This window comes from Aythya fuligula, chromosome 2, assembly GCF_009819795.1.
Source record: "Aythya fuligula isolate bAytFul2 chromosome 2, bAytFul2.pri, whole genome shotgun sequence".
Classification (NCBI taxonomy): Eukaryota; Metazoa; Chordata; class Aves; order Anseriformes; family Anatidae; genus Aythya; species Aythya fuligula.
Genome location: NC_045560.1, coordinates 52,760,978 through 52,788,032, shown reverse-complemented (window position 1 = coordinate 52,788,032; position 27,055 = coordinate 52,760,978). Strand labels below are relative to the sequence as shown.

General features: G+C 41.8%; 1 protein-coding gene across 2 annotated transcripts in view; it reads right to left on the bottom strand.

Moving 5' to 3' along the window:
* The window catches only part of JARID2 (jumonji and AT-rich interaction domain containing 2), a 201,350-nt gene that overhangs the window by 31,811 nt on the left and 142,484 nt on the right, over nt 1–27,055 (bottom strand). For both annotated transcript variants that reach the window (XM_032181365.1, XM_032181366.1), the window contains exons 4-6: nt 25,621–25,790; nt 12,485–12,661; nt 1,660–1,889 (exon numbers count right to left, since the gene is read on the bottom strand). In XM_032181365.1, coding sequence (XP_032037256.1) covers nt 1,660–1,889; nt 12,485–12,661; nt 25,621–25,790 — 577 coding nt within the window. The remainder of the gene's footprint in view (nt 1–1,659; nt 1,890–12,484; nt 12,662–25,620; nt 25,791–27,055) is intronic.

Below are 27,055 nucleotides of genomic sequence, written 5' to 3'. Positions count from 1 at the left end.
CCTCTTATTTTCTGAAGCTTGAAGTGTCCGTGTAGCGTTGCCGTTGGTTATACTGAGTTGCATTCGGTTTTCTCTCCATTTTTTCACAGCACATTAAAAAAAAAAAAAACCTACTATTCTATGACACAAAACCCACTTGGACCATGGACAGAATTTTTCTACAGCTGTCTTTTCCCTTCTTAGAACTACCTTCACAAGTGACAGCTGTTGACTTTTACGAGAATTGTAACTATTCATACTTTGATAATACAACTTTAAAACATTTCACACAAGTGTTCCAGTGAGTTAAAATAAAAGTATAAATTGTATCCTTACATTTTGGGAAACTTGTTCAATGTGAAGAGCTCATGGCAGAGCATGTCACAGCAAGGACCACAGGATATTGGCAGTCACAAGAAAAAGCCAAAAGAAAGAATGCAAACGAAGGCAGGCATTCAGGCTCATGACTCAGTAAGCAAAAAATGCCATGGGGGGAATAAAGAATGCAGAGGTACAGGGAAATATACTGTACATAACCTTCAGAATCTCAGATTTGATTTAAAAGGTAATACAAATCCAATGGAGGTATTTCAGGAGAAGCTGAACACCACTGAAGCACGGGGCATGGAAGATTTCCTTGGCAAGAGCACCGCTGTTTTTCTTTTTGCTGTTTTTAATTTCCAAGCCTACGATTGAGAGGTGCCATTTAAGGCCTTGACAGCCCTAGAAGATGGCAATTCCAGCTCCACTGAAATCCACCCTAGCCTATTTGGAAGAAAAAACCTTTAGATGCCAGCAAATAAAAAACTGGCTGTAAGTGGCCTGCTGAGAATTAACCACTGGAAAGAAAAAGAAAAAAAAATAGCTGTAAGTGCAGCAAGCTTACTGTACTGCCCCTTATCTGTATTTTTTTCAAAAAAAAAAAAACCACAAAAAAACTAATTTGCCAGTTTCTATTTTAGAAGCTCTTTGATCCAACCATCAAAAAAAGATGGAGACACATCCTGCCCAAATGCAAGTCACAAGCACTAAAAGGTCATTCTACTAAACTTACACCCCTCAGATCAAAGTCAGGCTGACACAAACTTCTTGCTGGACTTTTTGCTAACATGAAAACATTGAAACATGAAAACCTTGCATTTCTCCCTCCCTGGTATGTCCACTGCGAAGGAGATAATATCCTGGAATACTTTCTTTATGCATTCGTCCCAGACTCTGAGGTTTGTAATGCCCACACGCAATACAAGACACCTGAGTGTAACAACAGCTTCTCTACAAGGCCAGCCTCCAAGATAACCCAAGTGGACCAGCTGTACGCCGAAGGAATTCATTTTTGCCATGTGATGCCAGCCTTGGTGCTGTCAGCAGAGGCCAACAAGGGTGCCACTCAGAAAGGTTTAATAAATAAAGATGTTAACTTCACCCTTTCATAGCTACACACTGGATAATATCGAGTGGATTGTAAAGCGTGCTTTATTGTAATGACCTACTATGTATGTAACACTTTTCTTTTTTCCTTCTTTCTCTCTCTCTCTTTCACTGAAAATTAACTCCCTGCTGTCTCCTGAGCACACTTTTTAAGGGCTGCCATGTTCCCTCTGGGCCATGCAGTGGAAAATGGAGCTAGCACCTTAAAAGTCTGCATTTCCCATGTGTCCGCAGTAGAGCATAATTCATTACCTGTTTCCTTAAGTCCTGAGCCGATCTATGAAGAGTGTGGTGGTTGTTAGCGGTGAGCCCTTTCGTAGAGGAGCCAGTGTTTGTAGTAGGATGGTGATTAGCAGCAGCCTGGTCTTTTCGGCTCTCAGCCTTATGTTCACTGTTCTTCTCCTTCCCTGGTGTGGCCTCTTTGCTTTTGTGTTTCTGAGCAGGTTCTTTCTCCTTCGATGATTTGCTGGACCCATTGAAAACTGAGAAGAGGGAAAACCAGAGACAGTATTAAAGAAAGGAAAAAAGAAGTACATACGAGCCTACATTCTTCATTCAAAACAACCCAACTTTCTTTGCTGTCAGTGTTCAATATTTAGTGAGCATCTTGTTCTAGCTAAAGCAAAATCAATATAGAAATAGAAGCGCTATTTTGCATATTTATCTAAATTAACAGGTTTACTAAAGTGAGCTATTTCCTTCGATTACTAAAACATTATCTTCAATATCCAAATTAAAACATACAAGGTACATTGCTATTTAGATTGACCTAAATATAGACTTTTCCATTTGATTTTTATTTATGACAGTTTTAATTAACTTTTTGCTGCGGCACTGAGGAAGTGCTGAACATAACATAAACAGAAAAAGGATTTATTTTTACTTTAACATAAAGAAAGGAAATGTTCCATGAAAAAGCATGTTTTGTTTTCATCAATATCCAAACTGCTGAACCAAACTGACAGCAGCTTGCTTATAGCAGACAAGCTGCAAATAGAAAAAGGTACTTCTGCAAATGAAGGAAAATAATAAAAACTGTTTGGAACATGTCAGATAAAGTAATGTGGGGGGCCCAAGCTGAGTGTCCTAGCTTTCTGCTGAAGTTAAGGGATGAGAAAGCACAGAATAGAAACCACATTTTGGGGGCAATAAATACGATGTAAAAATGCATACAAGTCTATCTCAATAAGGTTCATTCCTTTCCCTCTGCTGAATTTAAGAATATACTTTGCTTTTTATTGTCAGGGAACACAGAAAGTCGAGGTTTTTATCTGTATTTTTTTCAAAAAGACAATTTTGTCCTTTTGTCTGTTTGTTAATCGAAATATGGAGTAAATATATGTAAGTGCTTCCTGTTCATCAGTGAGGCACTTGACAGAGGTCTGTGAGGTTTGTGATCTGACATCCACAACGGCCAAGTGCTCCCCTGCCTTCTCTACTCATCTACTCTTGTTTTTCAGCCCTCTCTTTTGACCTGGCTTCGGGAAGGATGTAAGTAAGAAAATTCCTAAATACTCAACGGCACAAAGATCTGAGAATTGTATGTATTGCACATGACACACACTGTCTGTTTGGGAATATTAACTGAATGAATTAAGTCATTGTTTCCTTGGGAAATGAAAGCCGTATTCAATCCATAAACACGATACGCCTATGACACATTCCTTTTTATCTAAATTGCAAAGCTTAGCTGTCTCTACAGATGTCCTGTAGTAGTAGTAGAGGAGTAGTAGCAGTAATAGTAGTAATAATAAGAAACCAGCAATCCTGCTGGCCTGAGGAGGTGCATCTAAGCTGCTTCTGAGCTGCTAAGGTGTATCAAAGCTGCTTCACCTACCTCCCAATCTTCCCACCGTGCCTCCAAAAATGGAAATTCCAGCAAGCTACCAACAAAATTGTTATTCAGGTCACTTATCACGTTGGGTTGGTTGTAAGCATTAAAGCAGAGGATGTAAAAGAAAATTTGCAACTGTACATTATTCCACCTCCTCCTCCTTCCCTCTCTTCCCATTGCATAAATTGAGGAGGAAAGAGAGAAATCCCGTCTGCAACGAAGTCACTGCAAATTCCCCTGTGGCTTCGGCTCTGCTGAGCTCGGGAGCAACTGGCGCTGCCCCAGACAGCCGAGGATTTCTCTGTGATTTCAGTGGAAGTCTCATAACCTCCGCGTCTCATTTCCAGTGATGGAACTGATAATAATTGCCAACCCCTCTCGGGGAGTTCACGACAATACATTTATCCTGCTTTGTAAGGAGTTCTCACATCAGATGGAAGGCAGGACGACTGCACAAAAGTGCGACTATTTATTTTTAATAAGATGTAGCACAAACAAATGATGGCAGCTTTGTTAATACGTATTTCATCACTGCAAGCGATATTTTTCTTCCGAGGGAGCAAAATGTATATACGGAGCTGCTCAGACGGAAACGCTAAGTCAGAGAGATTACTTTTCTGCATTCAGTTGCCACTTTATAACTGAAAATTACTAAAACAGAAAACACAGCCAAAAAGCCAAACTGTGCACTTTTATGGTTCACCAAAAAAAAAAAAAAAAAAAAAGCAGCGAACATGAGACAAGGTATATTTTATATGCAACAGCTCATTAATTTTAAGTGTCGTGGGAACCCTGCCAGTTTTACCCTCTGAGTAATTATCTTTTGTCTTAATTTGTAAGATTCTTGAAAGGGGGAAGAGAGAAATGAGAGGAAAAAAAAAAATGTTCGCTCTCACAGGAAAAGCTTAAAAAGCTTAAACCCTGAGAACACAACAAAAAGGGCAAGACGTAGATGCAAAATGGTCCTAGCCATGCTGTCTCTAGTTATAGGTGGTATCGGTTTCTATAACAAAATTAGTATTTCTTGCTTCAAACACTTATAATATTATTATATCCAGACAGGTGTAAAAACCTTTCTGCAATGAGTTCTGCCAAATTCGCAACCATACTGTATCAACAAGTATCTAAGTGTTCACCCAGTTAATTACAAAATATTATCACAAGCCAAGCGTTTAAGAAAAAAAAAAAAATCCCATAGACCATGATTTTGCTCCCATCCGAGCAAAAATGTGGAATTAAGTTATTTAGACTTACAGAGTGTAATACAGGATCGAACTTTGGCCCAAACAGCTAGCAAGACAGTTCAGTGAAACGATGAAATCGCCAGGGAAGGAAGACCAAAAAGCCCCCCCAAAGAAATTTAATTGTTGAAAAGTAACTGATAATAAGAAAGAAAAATCCACTTCTCAAAGGAAAACAAACAACCACAATACCAATCATGCATGAAATATCGCTGAGACCAAATCTTGTTTAACTAGAAAATGATTACTGATTCTTTTGTATCTTCTTATGCAGCAAATTGCATTTCCCCTCATGTCTGTCAGCCCTTCAATATTTTTCAATTAGAAAAGCAGAAAATGTGTACCTTATACTTTACTAAGCTCAGGTATAAACATGCCACAGCTACAATGTCCCATCCTAAAAGATAACTCTGACATGTACAACATCCAGTGACACTTTTTTTCCTTGTGAAAGAATAGTCAATAAAGGTTTCATCCTTGAAATGATTATTTCATTAAAAAATAAAAAGTAAAAGAAAGGGGGAGGGAAGAAAGAAAAAAAAAAAAAAAAAAGAGCCACAGAACTCATATTGTTCAATCTCTTAAAGTCTTGAATTATGATTATTTTACACAATCTTAACCAGTTCTGTACTTCCAGAACAGATTTTAGTTAAAGGCAAGAGTGCTACAAATACATGATTAAAAGTATAAGCAAATTATTATTGTTCAGAAACTTCAAATAGAGTACGTGGATATCATCTTATCCGTACCTATCTGAATGCTCATTCTGAAATGCTGCTTCCTCCAAAGCAATTATTATTATTAGGCTGAAACAATAAGAGTCCCATAGTGAAATATTTGTGGGTCTTTTGGTTAGCAGTGATGATCAAACACAAAGCAATTGAACCACTACATTCAAAACTTGCAGGCAATGAGGTTTTTTAAACCACTGATATAATTTATGGCAGCAGAACAAAACCTTATGGCAAGCATCATCCCCTACGGACGCAGCGCAGCTCCCTTTGCAGAAGGGGACCTGGAGCCTGGGCACCAATATTCACACAGGATCCCATCCAGGGATTTGGGGGTATCTCATTTCAAACCATGGTAAAGAATCCCTACACGAACCAATGCAAACTGTGCAAATCATGCCTGTAACTAGGTACACCTATAATAACGACTACGAAAAGTTTGATCGAGTAAAGTCATAGATGTGCTTGATTACTACAGATTAACACAGCATTTACTAAGGGACTTGACACTTCACTAAGCTATAAACATTTATTAAGTAAATGCAATTTTCTGCTGCAATTTTCTGAAGTATTTCTGGAAATATATATGCATGCAATTATTTTATAGGGTATATCCAGCCATCCATTCAGAAGCCAACTTATATTTTTGTACAATAATCAGGTTTTCACTATTTAACGGCAGAATTACAGGACTGCATTCAGTCAACAGCTGAGACTATGTGCAAAGCTTTCTCTCACGAGCCCTCCTCCAGCTTACCAGTAATGCTCTCTGTAGACTCCCCTGTTATCTCAAGCATAAGGAACAGCGGAGTGTTCACGTATGAACGTTTCTGCTGTATGTTCTGGAAGATAAAGGCACTGACCATACATGTACACACATGCTGCATGTAGCAGAGCTTGTGCTGCGTAAAGCAAGTGATTGCACATTCATAAAACTATTCAAAACAAAGAGGGAAGATAAGAGTGAAAAGGAAAAGTTTTGTTTTCAGAAGGAGAAGAGGGAGCCTTGCCAATTTTGTGAACCCGAGCCAGCTATTCCAATGCAAACCTCATGTTGTTACATAGATCATGTTTGGGAAGAGATGTAATATTAATCAACTTTCTGGCATTAAGTATCCGTTACTGTACAAAAACATTCTTGCTCTGGCTTTAATTCAGTTTTAAGTCACTGTGAAAACATTTATGTGGCTCTCAAACTGCCTTAAAGGACCCAGGCAATAATTCTTTTCTCCTCCCGCAGGAACTAAAACAATGTTCTACTTCCATAAAACAGAATATTTTAATGCTGCCAATTGTTTTCCTTAAGTGTTGGGTATGCTCAGACTTCTATAAACCATTACAGAGATAGGAGCTCTCTTCCTGAGCCCCAAACACTACCTACATACTTGGGAGGTCAGTGGCAAAGGTGTATTTCAGGAGAAGAAAAGGACACCATGACACTGCTGGTGTTACGCGGTGTGAAAACACTCAGCACAGCTGTTTCTGCACTTCTCAAGCCCTAACCCAGCTCTACACAATTTGGACGTGGACAACTCCGAAACAAAATTTCCCCAGCTGTATGCGAACCGAAGACAAACAGGAGAACTGGCTGCTAACATGGCATTTCTTTTTGCCACTATCAATAGCACAACACAAAACCCTTCACACACATCGGGCCATCGCAAGGAGCGTTATTGGTATGAGGCACCACACCATTTGCAAAAATCCAATACCAAGTGTCTCATCTTAGCACAAATTCATTACTCTCACCTAACCGTGATGACAAAAACAACGTCGAAAGGGTCACTCGCTAAGCAGCAAGTCCATACAAGAAGTGTCTATCTGTTACCACAAGTCTCTCACCAGGATAACAATTCAATTTTTTTTGAGCAACTTCCAGCTCCCCTATTCTTCTCCACAGGTCATACATCTAGCTACTGAAAAGCCACAGATCCCCAAATGTGTTGTGTCTGATTTGCATATTTAAATATGCAAATTACTGCAAAACGGGTAATTTTCATGTTACATATTTTTGCAGAAAAATTAAATGTGCAAAATGTTTATTGCAACAATTACTGGTTCCATGGTATTTCAACAAAAGGCTGTAAATCATCAAAATAATTGCCTACCCATTAACTATTGTAGCACTGTGCCTGAAATTTTCTCATTCTGCATTTTAGCTGGATGCAGAAAACATATTTCTTCTGAGTGTTTACCTCTTCAGGATTAATTTTACTGAAAAAGATGCACAAAAGATGAGTCTGTCTTATGTACCAAACTACAAATATTTAATATATTTTTTAAAGGCAACTGAATGAGGAATTTCAACTATACATTGGATTTTCTTACAGAACACTCAAATGGTAATGTATGTAAAAGATACACCACTTAAGCCCAAGATGTACAAGCAGTGCACTGAACTACATCCTGAAATAAGAAGAAGAAAAAAAAAAAAAAGTATCTACGATCTTTTCCAGTACCATTTTCGTTATTACACGTGTAAGGAAATTACTCCCCTAAATTATCCATTGCAAACTGAGAACCGAAACATTCTTCAGCATTTTTGGCAAGCGAGGAAGACAGCACTAAAGCAAAGTATAGGATTTCTAGTGATGCCTGCTTACTACACGCTACTGGCAGATCTGTTTTGAAATTGGAGCCATCAGAAAAAAGGCGTCTATAAAACTCCCCCCCCGCCCCATTTCAGACAAAAGGCACGCAGACTGTTTTTTATCTGACCATGTTAACAAAACACAGTGGGGACCAGGACCTGTTTTTGCCCCAGCCGGCTTTTCCACACTGAAATCTCATTTGCTCTTGGCTAAGGAAATCACAAAGAAGTCTGTTTACAAATAATGACAGCTAACTCTGTTTTCCTAAACATAAGCTAGGATTTAATTGTCTGTCTCGGGCATCTGAGGACAAATACGGCATTGCCAGGTAAGCTGGCACAGAGGTACACTTCTCTCCACCTCTGAACCTCTCTGCTGGTGTCAGAAATAGCTAATCCTGCAACTGCCTGACTTGAGGAAATTGGCCGACCATTACTGTAGGAACTGCTGCCCTCAGAGCTGTCTACTCAGCTCTATCTGGGGACGCTGCTCCTCCTCGAGGCCCTTTTCCAGTCCACAAGGCCTGAAGGCTCCTTTTAAGTGGAGCAACGCCGTCCCCTTTCCCTCTTTCGACGGGACGGACAACCCGGCAGCTCCCTGACTGCATCCTCCAGCTCCAGCTCGCAGCCTGCCTAACAAAACACTTGGCACCTGCATACATTTTCCTTCAGGAGCCTGCAGAGGAAACCTTCTGTTGTGCCACAGAATGAAATCAAAGTAGGGTTTATTTAGTTGCGAGGAATTCAAAGAATTAGTCTTACAGAGGCCTAAAGCCTCCCCTCTTACCTTCACGTGGAATTTCCTCCGGGCGGCAGGGAGGTGTAAGTCACGGCCAAGGGCCTGCTTGCCCTGCGCGTCAGCCCGCTGTAGCTGAGGCCTGACACCCTCCTCCCCTTGCAGAAGGTCAATTTTCTAAAAAATCAACGTCTCCCCATCTCCTCCTCCACGTCGGCAAGGCACCCTGTCGTCCAGGCTGTGGTTGAGGAGTTCCTCCCCACACCTGGCAGCCACACTGAAGCAAAAACGCGTTGCGTAGGCCAACGCTTCTGCCTGGCTTCCCCCACCAAATTCCTTGCATTCACAGCCCCGTCCTAGTCTCGGGTGGACTGGTGGTTATTTGAGATGGGTACAAAGCACAGGCTGGGAAATAAGCGTACCCATCTGAGCAGCACACAGGCATCCTGTGACTGGGCATCCTGGATGTAAATTCTGGGAACGAAGGGGGGTTCCTACACCCACACTCGGGCTGCAGTTGCAACCCAGGCATCTCAACTTCTGCACTAGCTGAGGCAACACGCGCCACATCATCCCTAGTTTTCCATATGTCAGTGTTGAAATTCACCACAACCTTACTTAGGAGGTTTGAAGTTAAAAGGGAACTATGTGCTTTAAAGGGACATGCATCCTTGACATGCTTTCCATCACGCCGTTCTAACATCGCTTCAATATACTGAACCAGCGAGATGGATTACGTCCTTCTGACTGAATGTTCGTACGGTTTCTTAGCTGAGAAAATATTCTTTTGAAGTCAGTAGCTATATGGAAATGAAGTGATCCAGTTGATTAGTTTCTGGCCTTTCACCATTTTAACCCTGCTATAAATCCTAACGCAATTAAAGTAATTCTGATTAGAACCACAATTCCACACTGCATTTCAGAAAGCTTCTAAAACCTCCTCCTCAAGAGATGTGCACTATTACAGGCACAAACCTCTGCTAATTTTATTGCCGAATTTGACAGAGAAGTTATCGATGGTGTTTTGTACAGGTCAGACTAGAGTCAAACTCTGACTTGAGTTTATTTGGGACACATGATATATAAAAGCAAGCAATAAACACACACACATTTTACTCTACAAGAGAACATTTTTCTTGTAAACAAAAACTGAAAGTCGTTAGCCACTGTCATCATCTCTTAGTGAGAAATGCTCATTGTAAATTTAAGCATTCTGAAAAAGACAGATATGGGAGGAGCGAGCCAAGAGTTAGGTGCAGAACAACCCACACAGCATGAGGGAGATCCCTCCAGAACTAACATCAGTTTCTAACCAAGCCAAAAAACACCACCAGTGACACCCAAGCCTTTATCTGCTGCTAACTAATCTTAACATATGTCAGACCTGGCCTGAGCAGCTGAAGTTTGGCAATGACATGAAACCAGTTTTTAAGAGCACAGCTCCAGCATTTTCCCTTGTGGCAGCTGCAGCAATTGTTTTAGAAAACAATTTAACTGCAACGCTGTCACCGCATGCACTCAGACATTGCACGAAGGAAAGCCTTGCACATTGCTGCATATCCCTTTTGCACATGCCCACAGATGTAGGGGATAAACACTTCTCTTGCTAAGCATTTCACTTTGCTCTTTAACAGTTAGATACTTGTGCAGCGTATCAGAAATACTAAGAAAGTAGGAAGAAAAGGCAGAGGTAATCATCTGATTCTTGAAATAAGCTTATCACAGGCACGAAGCTTGGAAGGCGACAAGTCAGTTGAGTCAACTGAGTCCAATTCATGCAGCAAGCTTTGCCACGTGCTACATCAGCTTCTCATTCATACTTGGGCATTTTCGATCTAGTTATCTGTCCAAAAGGTGGCTCAACAGGCTAGGTTATAACACAGTTTGGTTTACAACCCTAATAACATCCCCCCTTGGTGTCAGAAGAGGATATTGACAAATGACTTCACCAGGAAAGTTGTTCTGGCCCCCATTTAGAAGAAAGCAATCATTTGACACTGTCTAATGACATTAATCAAGCTCTGAACCTTTGTTGTTGTATGTCATAGCAAATGCTTAGCATTTTCAGGTCCAAAGTACTTGACTACACATTGTACATTAAAAACAAAAGACTTTAATTCATTAAAAATAGACTCTCACGCTAGATTAAGTTCATTTGGTGCACCCGTCCCTGGTCTGCCTTTGTGTGTGGTCTCATTTAAAAGAGACACACATGAACCAGAACCTACTTTATTCAGAGGAAACAAAAATACTATTGGCTGTCAACCAAAATAACAGACACTGAAAAATGGGAATACTCCTGGGTAAGGAGATTTTAATTAAAAAATAAAAAGAAGAAGGAGACAAAAAAAGGAAATGACGATGAAGAAGAAGAAGCTGCCTTCTCTGGGAATTCCTATTTCATCACCTTTGTCAAAACATCTCACATTGTCTCCTATGTATTTTATAAAGGTCTTTTGCACATCTATTAAAGCAGCAGCTTCACTTATGCTCAGTCTGATGTATATTGATAAAGATTACGAAGCCATTAATGGCTCATTAAGTTTGCCTTTACTTACCCCCAATTAAGATTTCAGGTGTCTCTGGTTTTGAGCTAATTTCAAAGTGGCTGCCATCTGGGACATTCTCAAGGAACATGATCAGCTCCTTTTGTAATGATATATCACATTTAAAGCTCTAAGGCAGCACTTCTGTTACGTGCAGTCTCATTTTCCATATACAGAGCTTTGTGCCTGTTACTTTGTTTGGTTTACTTAGAAATCAATCCAAAGTGCTAAGTTTTGATCCATGGCTTTTACAGCATTAAAGTGCCTGCTTACAGCTGACAGTTGAAATATTATTAGGTATGACAGCCCTTTCTACTTCTCCACAAATCGTTCACAAAAAAAAGGGGAGTTTCTGAGCTGGGGTGTGCAATAAAAAACAGATTCAGCCATCGCCATGAAAAATAATTCTGGTATATGTAACAAGGGATTTCTTTACAGAAAATTTCCTTTTGAAAAGCAGAGATAAGGACCGGCACAGTGATGTAATTGGGATCTATTCATCTCTTCTTCATAGCAGAGAGTAGCATGAAAGAAGAAAAAAAAAAAGCAGGCACAGGTCACAACCACCTCTGAAAAAGTGCTCTGTAGAAACACCTTCCTCTCCGTCCTGTTGCTAAGAGGGAGGATGAACAAGCAGTCACCAGAAAGAAAGATTTTCACGGTAAACTAATACTGGGGAAGGGAATGGGGAGCACAGAACCCATTCTGAAATGATGACAGACAGAGAGGGCACAGACTTGTCATGATACAATAGCTTTGCTGGAGACTGAAAGCAAGTCATGCAGGACTTTGGCAGTGGAACATCATGTCATGCTCAGAAACCTTTCAGCATAGTTTTGAGTTCTTCCATTTTACACTAGCGGATGTTGCAACATAACACTGATAAACTTACCAAGATATGACATTAGGACATTGTGACAGAAATATTTTGTAATGAATGGCGTTTTTGTTGATTTGCAAAGCAATAAATGACTTCATCAAACTTCTGTAAATCCCCTCTATGTTACCAAGAGCATAAATGCACTATCTTTACCTATGGCAACTGTGGTATCAATACCGCACGTGAGAAATTAAGTGTTGCCCTTTTCACATGTTTTGATAACACTTATGAAGTACTTAGATGCTTATATTTAACTCTGATAAAACAAATTCATTCTAGATTAAGCATCAGTCTCAAAAGAGCTAGAGAGTGTCTCCAGCCCTGCAGTTACAGCTCCAGCACAGAGTTCAGACCGCCAGCGGAAATTGGTTAAAAAAGAAGATGCTAACACTGCATCTCACTCCATTTTCCCATTACGGCCTACATCCTTATTCACTCAGGTCCACAAGGATGTACAAGGATTCTGTTCTTAAGTTTTTCTACTAGGCAGTGTGGGAGAACAGCGCTATTTAGACCTACCTTGCCCATTTGGAACTTGTTTATGCGTTTTTCCTTTCCTGGGGGTTGACTGGCATGATGATGAAGCATTGTTTGTAGCTGTTTTTGAGTCTTCTGTCTCCTCCTCTTCTTCTTCTTCATCCTCATCATCCTGAGAACTTCCAAAGTATACCATGTTGCTGGGCAGGGCTGGGGAACCTGATCATTAGAAAGAAATGGCTCATTAACATTGTTACATTCACTTACTGCACTAACCATACTGATCATAATCTACTTGAGTGTTATGCATAGAGAGGGAAGAGGCACCCAGAGATGGAAGGTCACAGTAGTGCGTGACTAACTGGAGCCTTCTTTATTTGTTTCTACCAAAAGAATACGTATGTGCTTGAAAAGGAGGGTTCCCACTCTCAAAAAAAAAAAAAAAAAAAGCACATTGTATTCATACTTTAGACAAACAAACAGTCTTGCTACAAGCCCTAATTAATAGCTTTGTGTATTCAGGAAAGGACTAATGCACGTGCTTCATTTCGAATGCATGCTTTAGTGCCTTACTGAAGTCTTAATGCATGAACTAGAAGCTTACAGCCTTTCCAAATGGAAGAAAAAAGAGCATTTAAAAACCAATCTGCACCCCGGTAATATTTTTAGGTTATTATTACAATAAAATATTAGTGTTTAAACTTCACAATGCTTTGCAGACCTCTACGGCATTGTACACAATGTTTTGCAGTGTTCTGGTTCTGTTTCACACAAAGAGGAAAACTCAAACATGAGATGCTTCAATTTGCCTAACAGGTCCCTGGCAAAGGAGAGAAATGAGCAAAGGTCTCCTGACTTCCAGTGTGCTCCTCTTGAGGACGTTGCTTCTCCTTTACTTCCCATAATGTTCCCCCTAACCTGCCTCGTTCACACGGCATACAATTCAGTGAGAGGTAAGTGAGGATCCACAAGTCTAACAATGACATAGGACTCTAATTTACATGTACCTCTTACACAACATTTGTTTTATGCATGCCATGCAACAGCATGGGCTTCTCTGCACTGTACCAGGACACATGATTGTAGTACTGTATTTTAAAAAACATAAATACTGCAACAACTAGTAGACACTTTCCCTTATCCCAGGTGTTAGTTCGTACTTTGTTTTTTCCCTGAAAGGACAGGTGGCCCAGGAGGTTCCGACTTGTGAAAAGATTATTTTTTTAATGCAGAATGGGAAGAAATAGAAAATCTATGGAAAGTGTAGAATGGGGACTTATTACTTCAGTATTCCTCTGTAGCTAAATTAGACTAAGAACAAGGAGAGCTGGGTTTCAGACTCACACAAGATAGTGACTATCTGGCTGCTGCTTCCTTGGCACTTCTGGCTTTAAGCTCTTTAGAACAGCAATTCTGTATTTTGTTTGGTGCCTAAATACAGCACAAAAACCAGGATAGGCCATTCCTACAAGGAACCATCCTTTCTGAAGGATCAGAAACCCACCACAGCATCTCCCTCAAATAAATCTGCAGGAAGACTCAGGAAAGGACAGAGCAGGCAGTGCAGCAGGACACACAGCGACTGTCTCCAGAGGGAGCAAAGGGCCATTTAGATGGGGACACACCTGTGGCATTCACAAAAATAGGCCACTGCTATGCAGGAAGCTAAAACTGGTAGCAGTAAAGCCATGTGGACTTCTATCACACGCAAAGACCTTTGCTCTCGGTCTCTATAGCAGACCTTATGGGACTGCAGCTGCCCTGGGGAGAAGCCCCCGAGATAACTTGTGTATTAATCCATCAAGCCTAGGCCTGAAGGGTTCTGTGTGTGAACACACACGGTTATCCTGAGGGGAGATCTGTATTAGCCTTCTGCATGCCACGACTTTCATATCCGTAGAGACTGATGATCAAATGAAGCTTGACTCCTGACCTATTTTGAGGCATGGGAGCTGTAACAATTGACAGAAACAAAAAGTTTTGTGTTTTTGGCCTAGAAAAAAAGCCCAGAACTTTTTGGCATACACTAAGCAATCATCCAGAGAAGGCAAGAGGTGCTGAGAGGCACATGAATTCTCCTACCTGGGGGCAGCTTTAGTCTCAATAGCAACTAATTAGAGAACTCCAAGGCAGTTACACTAGGGCAATGCAGCCTGAGAAGTAAATTATCTTTTTAATTCCATCCAGGTACCCAGGTCTGTACTTCAAGTCCATATTGAGTATCACTTTTCATCAGGATTCGAAGTCTGACACCATTAGTGCATTAATGCATCAACAAACGATGGCAGTAAAATAAAGTCTCGGTCAGGATCCTTCAAAATTGGACCCAAACACAGACTGAAATCTCTTGTAGTTAGAGAAATAAATACTTTCAGAAATTTTATCCTTCCGAGAAGCTAAAATGGGAGACCAGATATGGAGTCTATTCTCTAAGCCTTGTCTTCCCCTGCACTTCCACATCCCTGAACTTTGGTCAGCTGGCTCCAACGGCAACCATCAAAAAAAAAATTATCATCTGTGATGCAAATGTTTTCCCTGCAACAGCAATCTTCTTTCTTTTTGTTTTGTTTTTAAGCGCAGAATAAAATGTAGTACTACCTGATTCTGCTTAGAAAGGAAGGAAGGTCTAACCCAATCGAGAGAGCAGACACAAGCTTTACCTAACTCCTGGTATTCAGCTGTCGTAATCTCAGCACATAAATCTCCAGCCAGAATGACATTTTTTAATTCTTTCCAATCCAGAACTATGAACAACAATGCATTCCTTGGACAGCTGGGACTGTTTGGGGAGTATATTTGCAGAGAAATTAGACTAGCAATGTCCAATAACAGAGTAGAGTCCTGCTAGTCCTCGCTTTCCTGATCTAAGTGCTCTGCAATATGAGACCTCAGAGAAAAGCTGGTGTTCACTCCAGGTCACCTCCTCCCCCCCAGCTTTTCCTACACGTTTATTAAAGTTGACTTGCAAAACAGTAAAGAAAGGAAAAAAACAAACGAAGAAAACTACTGGACTCAGGCATTCTTGTTCTGTTTGAGCATCATTATGGATGGAAGATACTGAAAGAAATCTAAAAGCTTTAAGCTTTCTTGCTTGCTCTTTATATTAGAAGTACTTTCATCGCCTTTCATAGTAAGATTTCAGTTCTGGAATAGCCTCAAATACTGAGGATTTGTTCACACCTATGTGCTGAGCCAGTTAAAAGCACTTCCAATTTAAATCTATGTACCTAAACATGTCCAGAAGGCTGGGAAAACAGCTAATTTAAAACACTGAAATAGGCTGTTCATGCCCAAGATAATGCAAATTCCAGTTATGGGCAAATGAAGGAATTAAAGGAAAGACAAGCCTGCATGTACGCTGTGAATTCATTCAAGCTAAAACAATAACAATTCGTTTCATAAGTGAAGCTGCGGTGCTAAGAGTAAAAGCTAGGTGATCACTCACCTTCTTTACTACAACAAACATTCCTGTCCTGTATCTATGCTGCATCCTGAGTCTGCACAGGGATGTGCACCTGACGCCATCGCCTACCTCTGCAAGGGACCCTGGTTCTTACTCAAAGCTGCCAGTTTGAATAAACAACACAAAGTAGTGCTGTTGTAGCCACGAATGCCTAGGACCACTGGAGATCTGGAAAAGAACGCACTCAAAAGTTTTTTTGTTTGTTTGTTTGTTTTTAATAACTATATCAGGATGTCTAATAAAATATATTACGCCTCCTCATAAAGCTTGCCTGGCTTCACCTGTAGTTAAGAACACAGTGTTTGGCTTCAAACACAGAGAGTTTGTTGAGAGTTGTTGCTCTCAAGTTTCTCCGTGTGTAACAGGTATTTATCATGACAATGACACATGGCACCAAGATGATAAAAATCCTTCAAAATGGCATGAGAATAAGGAACACTGCAGGTTCGCCAGATTCATACATATACAGACATTCATCGAACACACAGCTGTAGGCAATTCCTTGATTATTATTATTTTTAAAAATTTATTACACACTACTCTGCACATTAATATCCGAAGTAAATCTTTCCGTCTTTTGCCTGGACACACTCTGCAACGCAACCACGAGGCAGCTCTGCTCCATCATGTCTGCACGCACGCTACCAGCCAGGCAGTACGAGCAGAGACGAACAACCAGCCCTCCTCATCCTCTTCCCCTCCCGACCATTTTGTTATTCTCAAAGCCTGCCCAGGGCAGTCTAAAGAGCGACATTAGAATTTAATTAGTACCAAAACGCAGAAGTGGAGAACTCCCGTGCTGCAGAGAGAGGGCAACATCTGTGCCCAGGAGGTGGTGCAGGTCAGGTCTCAGCACTCTAGGTATGCAATTCTCCCCTTCCTCGCTTTCTATCCCCAAGAAAAGAGCAGAAAATCTGCAGTGGAGTTATGGGAGCCTGTGGCCGTATTGAATTTTACAAGTCTCCTCCTGTGTCGGGAGCCCCCGAGTCATGCAGGCAGCTGCCACCATGGGGATTGCAGCGGATGAAAGCGGAGAGGCAGGGAGCTGCACTTCGGTGCCTGGGGAAAGTGGGTGAGCAGCCCTCGACACTGAGACACCCATCCTGCCTTGCTCCGCATCAACAGGTACCTAGAAAACCGCTCGCTCAGCAGCAGAGCACAGGGCAAAGCTGATGGTAATCTAGAAAATAAAAATCTAGAAGAGAAATTTAAAAGAAATTTCCTCCATCGAGGCTGTCTGTGGCTGTGTGCGCATTTTTCTTGGCATCCAAACTGGCCTACAGAGCATCTACCCCACCTGGCCTCTGGTTCTTGCTCCTGTGCCACCTCTCTGGCTGTGGCAGTGTAATTTTTTTTTGTGGGGCCATGTGGTGAATCAGATCAGGGAACCAATTCAGGTTAAAATCCCAGACTAAGGAAATTAAAGTCCATTAATAAATGCTGTAACGACAATTTAAAGTTACAAGCTCTCGGGTTGAGATTTGGAAAATTTCTGTGCACACTTTTTCTTATTGAACGTGCAGCTTAATACATCACTATATTATTAAACAAAACACGAAATGCAGTACGTCTCCAGTCTCCTGGAGGAGCCATACGTTTTACATTCTGCCTTGATGGTGTCTAGGCACTCCCTAACTGCACTTCTTTCAAGGAGGCTGATTTGTTTTGCATCAATACTTGCATAAATCACATGCCGTCACCAAAGAGCTGGATGAGGCTGTTGCAACACGATGGGTGGGGAGAAGAATGCAGGGCAGAGAAATTAAGCTGAAAGAAAGGGCATGTAGCAGCAGGGCAGAAGAAGAGGAGCACAGATGGGCTGGGCTGGGAGAGGTGAGCAGGGAGAGGTAAGCCAGCAGGTGCACGGAGGCTGCGGGACAAATGGGAACAGGCAAATGCTGGAAGAATTACCGACATTATGTAGTAATAAGTACAGTAAAGAGGGAAGGACACTGTTAATTTAAGAGCAGTATCTATCACATAGTGCTGCCCACCTTTCTCAGTTACCAAGTCGGGGTCATCTCACAGCCAAGAGCAGAAACCCCACAGCCAAGGCCAGGCAGCATCCCAAAGGGAACTTCTCCCCTAAATCCCTGCGGGAAGGCCAAATCACCAAATGCAACCCTCACGATGCAATTCTGCAAGCCTGACAAATTACCATGGCTAAGAGACTGCAAGGCAACAAGAAGCTCGGCCAGCAAACAAAGTGCTCACTCCTCACCAGCATCACAGCAGGAGTTACCTCCCCTGTGGCCGGGTGCCACTACGCTTGAGAAATGTGGAGAAAATCATCCATGGTGATTTTTCTTTCTTAAATTCACTCATCGTGGTCACAATGAGCTATGAATTATTACGAAAAAAGGGAGGATATTCAGTTATTTAAAAAATGAGTTCTGAAGTATTGTTGGCAACTGTTTTTGCCAGTATCTGCAGTTTCATTATTGAAATCCTCTCTTGAGTATTTTTGTCTTCCCTCCTATTGTGTGCGAGCAACACAAAAGAAAAGCTAACTATATCGGAAAAACAATTACCACAGCTATACAACAAAATGTTGCCTAATGGATATGAAAGGATGACAAATGTATGTTATGTCCTCTGCTATAACAATTTGATGCTCGTTCCACAATAAGCACAAAGCAAACTACGTGGGTTTTTTGCTTTTTTTTTTTTAAGTTTTGTGGCGTTGCTTTTAGCAGCCTCCTGGGAAAGCTGCTACCCTTCGCACGTACAGCATCCGGGCCTGCTGCTCACAGCTGATGCTTCCACAACCTGTGCGTCCAGATGCATTGAACTCAGCAGCAAGTGCCTGATTAATAGAATAAACTCCCCTCTTTTTCAGCCGTTTTATTTGGCTAATGAGGTCGTTAAATTATTAAATTATTTTTTTATTATTTGACAAATGTGTAATTTTCCCTCCTAATTTACTGTATGTTTTGTTTCTCATTAAATCGCATTAACTTTTGTCTTGGACTAGCTAAACACACTAAAAAAACTCCAAATTTGGATCTGAAGACTGGAATCAGAAGTATGGAAAGTGCACGCGCTTTGCCAAAAGCACTATTTCATTACTCTTCAGAATTAGCTGGCAGCTTCCCTGCAATATTTACTGAAGTACAAACCAAATGTTTTCCTCTGGACAGGATTCAAGCCGTGGTATGTTACAACCACAACAAAAATCATCTCAATCCAAGAGCCTTCTCTGTAGTTTGGGCTGTGGTTTCTGTAAAACTGGAGGATTCTTCTCCCTGAATTATTTATACTGACTCCCCCTCGAACTCCTCTCTTTTTTCTCCTAACAATTAAACATAACCCAGATGTGCTTTGGAAAAATCTTAAAACAATTCGAGACATCAGAATGATTTAAGCACAAGGCAGGTCAAGGCATGTGGGACTTAAGCCTGCCCCAATAAACATGGGGCATGCCAAGCTCTACAGCGAGCCATGGCCAGAGGTTTGGCTTCTCCTCTGACACCCGGCCCCATTTCGGGGCTGTACGCAGGTGGAAAAACCTTGCCTCCCAAATGTTCCCGATGCCCTGGCATCTCAGTGCTCAAAATTTAGGGCCCGATTCTCATTTATTACATGTCCCACTTACTGCGTTTTGACAGGACAGCGTAAAGACCCTGAAGTGCGAATAAATGTAATTTATGCCCACGCTTTATGGCCACTTTACAGAGCGAGGCTAAAAGAGAATGAACTACATAAACTCTATAGTAAAGAGCAATTGGATCTCACTTATCTCACTCCACCTGCAGGAACAGTCCCAGAGGGAGCTCCCAAGTGCCTGAACAAGGGGGAGGAAAAGGCCATCTCAACCACAGAAACAAAACAGAGCCCATAAACAAACTAACATTCAAACCGTGCCTGCTCCGCTGCTGCACAAATCACGAGATGTTTAGTGCTACGGCCAACATCATGGCCAGGGTAATGACATAAAGCCCGTTTTCTTCTTCTCGGCCCGCTCTGGACAGCGGTAGAGCTAAAGCCAAAATCAAAAGAAAATTGTTCCTTTTTTAGGGAAATAGAATAACGGGAGGGAGCATGTGAATCTTCAGGGGAAAAAAAAAAGACAGGTTCCCTGTCCAAACTTAAGCAAATATACACCAGAGTGGCACGCTAAATAATAATAATAATAATAATAATAATAATAATAATAATAATAATAATAATAATAATAATAATAATAATAATAATAATAATAATAATAATAGCAGCGTGGGGTGCCTCTCATCTACAATTCTTATCTGACAATCTCAAAGCAATTTACCTCTGCTTACCTGGCTAGATTTGGAGGCAAATCTCAAAACCACTCCTTCCCACGTCCACTTGAACCCCCTGACTACACATCCCTGTCCACCAAGAACAAGACAAGTCTGTACATCCCAACCCACTGTGCTGACATTCCCCAAATCCTACCAGGGTATTTGTTGCACCCAAGAGATCCTCAGCCCCATCACTCGCATCAAACACACCCTCCAGGGACTGCTGGATCTCCTGTGGGTTCAGAGCTTACTGAAGCTTGGGCGCACGCTGCCGGTGGTACGAAGGGCAGGGATCACCTTTGTGAAAACATGTTGGTCGCTGACCTGGCCCTGAACGGTGGGCACCAAGGTTTTGAAGCGTGGCTCCTGAAATCACAGAACTCAGGTTTTGTGCCAGTAACTTATCCTTAATCAACATCCAGCTACGCCAATACCTATATAGAGAGTTAAATGTTAGCCTCGTTTTACAGAAGAGCTGAGCAGCTCGCCTAGGGACTCGGAGGGAGACTGTGGCAAATACAAAGACCAAACCACAAGATTAGTCTTCCATTTCAACGAGCTAATTTCATCCTGTGGCTTTGTGCAGGGGTAAATATTGGAATCATTAACATCAGAAAGGGGCCTCAACACAGGAAGAGCCAGAGAAAGCACGGATCCTGCCGCAGCTGCAGCTCTTCCAGCTTGGTAACTTCTCCCGGCAGCACGAAGCCATGCGGAGATGCACACCTCTGCTCCACACCTGGAGGGACTCCAGCATCACTCCCAGCCCTGGCCACAGCATCCCTCTGGGTACCTCAGGCTCCTGCTTTTCGTAGAGCACCCGCAGACTCTCCCTACCTGCGCTGATGAAATTAATCTTGCGCTAAAGCACCGTGGAAGCTGCTTACCAGCCCAGAGCAACATATTCCATACGTGGACTAAAAAGCTGCACACCGGATGCATCTCTCATCCCACGCACGGAAAGGATCCTTTAAACACCACTATTACCCCTAACCCTACAAAGAACTTCAAAATTGTGGGATTACAGTCGCCAAATGCATTTTTATTAAGTGGTTTGTGCAGCGAGGACTCTGCACTCCAGAGCTTATCCTAATATTTTCAATCCGTCCAAAAATTTCATTTCAGGCACCACATGATTTAATAACACAAAATCTATAAAAATTCTTCCTCCAGTACTTTAACCCAATTATCATAAGTCTTCATGTTTTAATAGTATTTTGGAATTATAAAAAACTAACCCAGACTGCAAAGCATTTTAAACCTTACGTTTCTGGACAGCGTCAGCATTTCATTGCCTCTCTCCCAGCCCGATAGAGTCGCTGTTCCATTTCACGTGCTTATTCTGATCTCCTGAGCACATCTACGTGGTGGTAATGCTCTCCCCTGGAAGGCCGAGGCCTCAAATAATGTCCCTGATGCAGTATTTGGCCCTCGTGGAGCTGCCCTCTTTCCTCTCCTGGAGCACACACGCAGGCCGGCTGTGCTGGCACCTGCCTTGCACCCACCCATCCTCCAGCCCCATTCCTGAAGAGTCCCTAAAAACACAACCCAGAGGATGCTCAGCTCAGGCACTGCACCCTGAGATATTAGGAAGAAGACTGGGATCGACAGCCCCTGAGCATACCGCCCAAGCAAGGAGGTTAAGTATAAAGAGCAAGGAGGTTAGGGAGGTTTTCTATTTTGGTTTTGCCCAGTTGTAATAAATCATCACGTTGCTAAATCATTGCAGTGCTCAAAGAACAGAACAGTCACAGGTTTTGCGGAACAGTTAAAACAGTCTGGAAACTCGATTTGTGAGATCTCAATTAAATTATCTTTATTTAGGAATCCCTGAAATTCTCCAGCATGCCAGTCCCAGAGGCCCGGCTTAATTAGAAAATTGATCATGGGAAAACTTTTTTAAATGTAGGCTCCTAATCATAGCCTTGCTGTTATCACCTTTTGCCAAGGATCCATTTCCCTCCGAGGGGCTCGTTTCTCCATCCCCCTTTAGCTCTGCGTTACTCCAGTTGCGCTATTTTTAAATTGTAAATAATTACGGAGAGAAAAGGCAACTTAAATGCACCGTAATGGAAGCTATTAAGAAAAGTTTGATCAGAGGCAGAAAATATAGCCAAAGTGAATGCCATTGTGCGACAGCAGGGAGATGACATGCTCATATCTACACAGGCTGCAGAAAGATACTAATTATGCCTCTGGCAAAGGGCACACAGGCTCCTTCAAAGAACCTATTTAAAGATAAGAACACTGCAGACAAACACTTCAGAGATATCTGTGCTAGTCCCTTCCTTCTCGTGCTGGAAATTCTAGGTCACAATTTAAAAAAATAAAAAGAGGAGGACTTTAAAATAATAGGAAGGGGGGAAGAAGGGGGAACTTGCCGAATCCGGTCAGCTAGATGTATTCCTGCGTGCCCAGATATTCATCAGCTGTTACAGCTTTTGCATCCCATTCTGTTTACCTTTTAAGAAGTAATTAGTACATTGCATTGTCAAATCAGGAGTTCAAAAAACAAGCTCTAATTAAAAATATGTTGAAAGCCCCTAGTATTCTGGCTAATGAAACCACACAGGTCATCTTGGTTAAATTACCTCCCTTTGAAATCACAGGATGCTAAAAAAGAAATAAATAAAAATACTGTGGATCATTAGATTTTCTAAAACGTAGCAGAAGCCCAGGTAAAATGGATTCTTCTTCCTAAATATTGGACCCTGCATACGGAAGGAGCCTTTTTTCCACGTTGTGGCATGACAGCTCTGTTCCCCTGCCCACAGAATTCAGTTGCTGCTACCTAAAACAAACCCCACAGGGTAGTGAAGAATGAACTTCTAGCTGGGGCTGGGATTTTTACATTTCTCTGTTTAAAAAATTTAAAAATGAAAGTACAGCCTGACAGGGTGCCACAAATTTACCCTCTGCTTTTCACACTGCTGCTGGGTGGAGTGATACAAGGAGAAAAACATGACCACAAAGCTGTTTTCCCACTGGTCCTGGAAAAGACTCCCTCAATGAAGCAAAGCTTTGACCTTGAACTTACTATGACAATCAGAGCATTTTGAAGGACTGGGAACTGAGAGACCCAACTTTAAAAAAAAAATTACACAAACATGGGGCTTTACTGTCCAGCATCATATTACTACTACACTTACTATCAAAAAAAAAAAAAAATCAAGGAGCTGAGCTTATATCCTGTCAGCATGCTTTTTATGAGTGATGCAGCACGTTTCCATGTGGCTCTGTGTCTCATTTCATCATGCAAGAGCAAACTGCCAGGGCTGGAGAGAAGGCAGAACTGACCACAGGGCCCATGATGCAAGCGATTTGGATCCCTCAACACTTTCATAAATAATTGCACACAGGTTCACAACCAAAGCAACCCCCTTCCAAAAAAACAGAAGCCTTTCTGACACAGGGTTTAAGCAAGCTTTGTTCGGGGGTGATGGAGCAATGAACTTTTTGAGAGCTGAAACGGAGGGTCAACAGCTTCTCCCTTCTGGTTTCCTTCACAGCCTGCATAACCAGACCAAGAACGTGCCATGTGTGGCACTCCTAGCGCAGATTTTCCCTCGTGGTTTTCAATACCATTGTAATTGGGATCTTGCCGTCTGAACGCATGTGTTGTCTGAAATATATGAGTACTCCTGCACACTGAAGAAATTAGGAATGAATTGCAAGTCCTTAATTGACAGTACAAAACATCAATTATTCTACAGATGAATAACAAAGAAGAAAATTACAGGTGCAAGAGCTAAACAGCCACTGATTAAAATAAAATTAAAAAAAAAAAAAGAAGAAAAACCTTCTGAATGAAGCACTGGAGTAGGACAAAAGAACCTGCGCTTCGTATTTGCATTGTTAAAGCAGAACGCTAAGAAACAGTAGGAAATAGAAAGGGAGATAAGTCACATTCCCACTCAGGTCGCCTTTCTTGAAGTGCAAGTGCCTTCGAAGCTATAAATAACACACGCTTAGTTAGCAAGCAGTGGAAACAAGCGTGTGAATGAATGCAGCCATGTGTGCTCACCCTCTCTCTCGCACACACACACACACACACACTCCCCCATCTGAATTTTCCCACCAACAACTGTGGCAGTTGGCCCAGATCACAGCAGTGACATGCTGCCAACAGACTGATCAACCTCACAGCAGACTAAATTAGAAATACATTTCCACAGATTAAATTTCAGGGGACTGCAATGCCACTTTAAACTCCATTAGATTCTGCTCCTCGCAATCCTTTAAACAAACACAAAAGCTGGTGAACAACCCTCCCTCCACCCACCCGCTTTACCAGAAGTCCCAACAGGAGGGAGGCTTCGGTTTTAAGACCAGAGTCGAGACAGATAAATTAGCAACCAGCCTAAAGCTGTCCCTAGCCTGATATCTCACAGAAGAGAGAGAAATTTTAAAAAGAGAGAAAAAAACATGTTCAGGTGGGAAAGCCTCAGCAAGGTGTTATGGGTGGTGTTGACTACACCTGTCAGCAGATGCAACAGAGACCTCAGAACTGGCAAGGGCAACTTAAACATCAGTGGGAACAACCAGGCTTTGAAGGATTCTACCCACCAGGTAAGCCTTTTGCAGACAAGCCCTCTCTGTAACAAACGCACACCCTTTCAGCAGATAATGGGACAAAACAGCGAAAGGCATCACTCCAGCACTTAAAGGACAGAGCAATGATTAGCTACAGGGGATGGGGGGCACCTGCCAAAATAGAAACAAAAATGTCCACTTGGGCAAGGCATCCTCCTTTAGCTTAATCCGGACAGTTAGCTGTGCCTCGTGTGAAGGTCCCTAACTCTGGCAGGCAGGCTTGCAGACGCACACCAGCAATCAACTGCTCCGTACAGCTCCAGCCTGGCTCAGGCACCTGCTATCAGGTAAGTGGGTATCTCTCAGTAGAACTTCAGATGCCTTGTTTTCACCAGATCTGCACAGTGGAACATGTTTTAATTATTAATATGGTAACAATCCAGCTTCCGGGACAATTGCAATTAACAGGAATCCTTCTACCCTCCATCAGATGAAAAGCATCGCTCGAATTGAACAGCAAAGGACAGCGAATAGGCAGAAAAAGGGAATTTCCAACCAGACTTCTCTCATTGCAGGAACAAGCACTCTGGAAATTTAAGCACCTCTTCAGTTTATAGTCAGGTAAAACAAATGAGGATGGGGAGAACTTAAAGAGAGCTAGGCGAAAACCCATTCAAGATAACAGTGTGCTAAAGCGTAAAAGAAATTTCCTTCTGCACTATTACCAGCCTCGTTTTATGGCCTTTACAACCACAAACGTGAATGCTCCTGCTGCAGATAGAGCCAAATTGCTGGAGTTGAAATGCACACAATATATTCAAGCACAGCACCAGTGCGTTTGTCTAGCTGCTATGCAGCATATGTTGCTGTGGCTTGGCCGTGAAAGAGATTGTTCCCCCAAGCTGTTGCAAGAGTCCTACCTCGAAGACAGAGGAAAGTAAGAAAATCTTCTGTCTTGGGCTTCCTTTTGGAGAGGTCAGAAATCTGAGTGGCGGGAGGGGGTAACAACGGCTCCACTATCTTTATTGGAGTTGTGCTGGGACTGTTTGGCTGGGATTGAGCAAACTTCCTTTGTGCTTGCAGCCTTGGCCTGTGGAAACAAGAGCACATCAAAAGCATGTTAGACAGAACTTGCAGGAGAGACATCAGAACATAAAAAATCACTGCTTCAAGAGAGATCAGTATCCATCTCCCACAAGTATTATCCGTAACTGAGTTAACTGTGAAGGTAGGACTTCACTTGCTTTACCTCTGGTATCTTCTGCAACAATTCAGAAAACTGGGAGGGGAACATCTTGACTATAAAATCTTTGACTACAATTTCATATGTTCCAGACATTTTCTTGCACTTCAGGCACTTACAGTTTACTATTCACCTGTTTGGAAATCAAATCTGTATTTTGCACCAGGAAAGTGTCTTTTTATTTTTTTAAGCATTAGTTTTCTTCACTTTTTTTTTTTTTATATACATATTATTATTTTTAAATCACAATGAATTAATCAATCTAAAAATGAGGTGTACTTCAGCCCCAATAAAGCTCTTAATTTATTCCAATCTGGGAGAATCTTATTTAAATAGCAAAATATGTATTAGTATACACGGTATCTATACTTGCATCCAGTTCTACAAAAACAAAGCAAAACCTTTAGGGAAAGATATTTCTGACTGGGAAAATATCAGGCAAAAGCCATTCGATTTTCATTCCCTTGGCTGTGGCTTCGAAGACAGGAAGCAAGGAGGTCTGGGCTGTGGTTAATAAGTATTTATGATGAATTTGTAATAACGAAGGACATGCACAGAGTCATGGTAGTGGGCAACTCACGCTCTCTGGTAAGATTTAGAGTGTGACCATATGTACAGTTATGGGAAATAAACAGAAGCAAGTGGTTTTGGCAGTCAGGCTGCAAATTATTTCAAGCCTATCTGAAGGCCCTGATTAACTACTAGGTGGCAATGAATATGATTTTCTTTCATACGTCTAGAACACAAATTGGCATTAGGGAATGTGCTTGGGGGCAGGACAGATACCCAGAGGGGGTCTCGCCAGGAGCCTGACTCAGCTCAGCATTTAAGAACATGCTAATTTCTCACTTAAGCAACTGGGACTCTAATTATGATCTTTATTACAGCTTCAAAAAGGAGAGAAGCTGCTGAAAGAACTTAAAACCTCGTTGAGAAAGGATGCAATTTTATGTCATTTTCCTCCCTATTAGCAGAGTATTTACATAATGTAAAACTGAACCACGTATCGAACAACACTAAAAGGAAAAGCCAGGTCTTGTTATTCCACTGCAGGCTTTACTGTTATGACTTAACGAAAGCACAGATACCATTCAGTGTGGATGAAACACGTA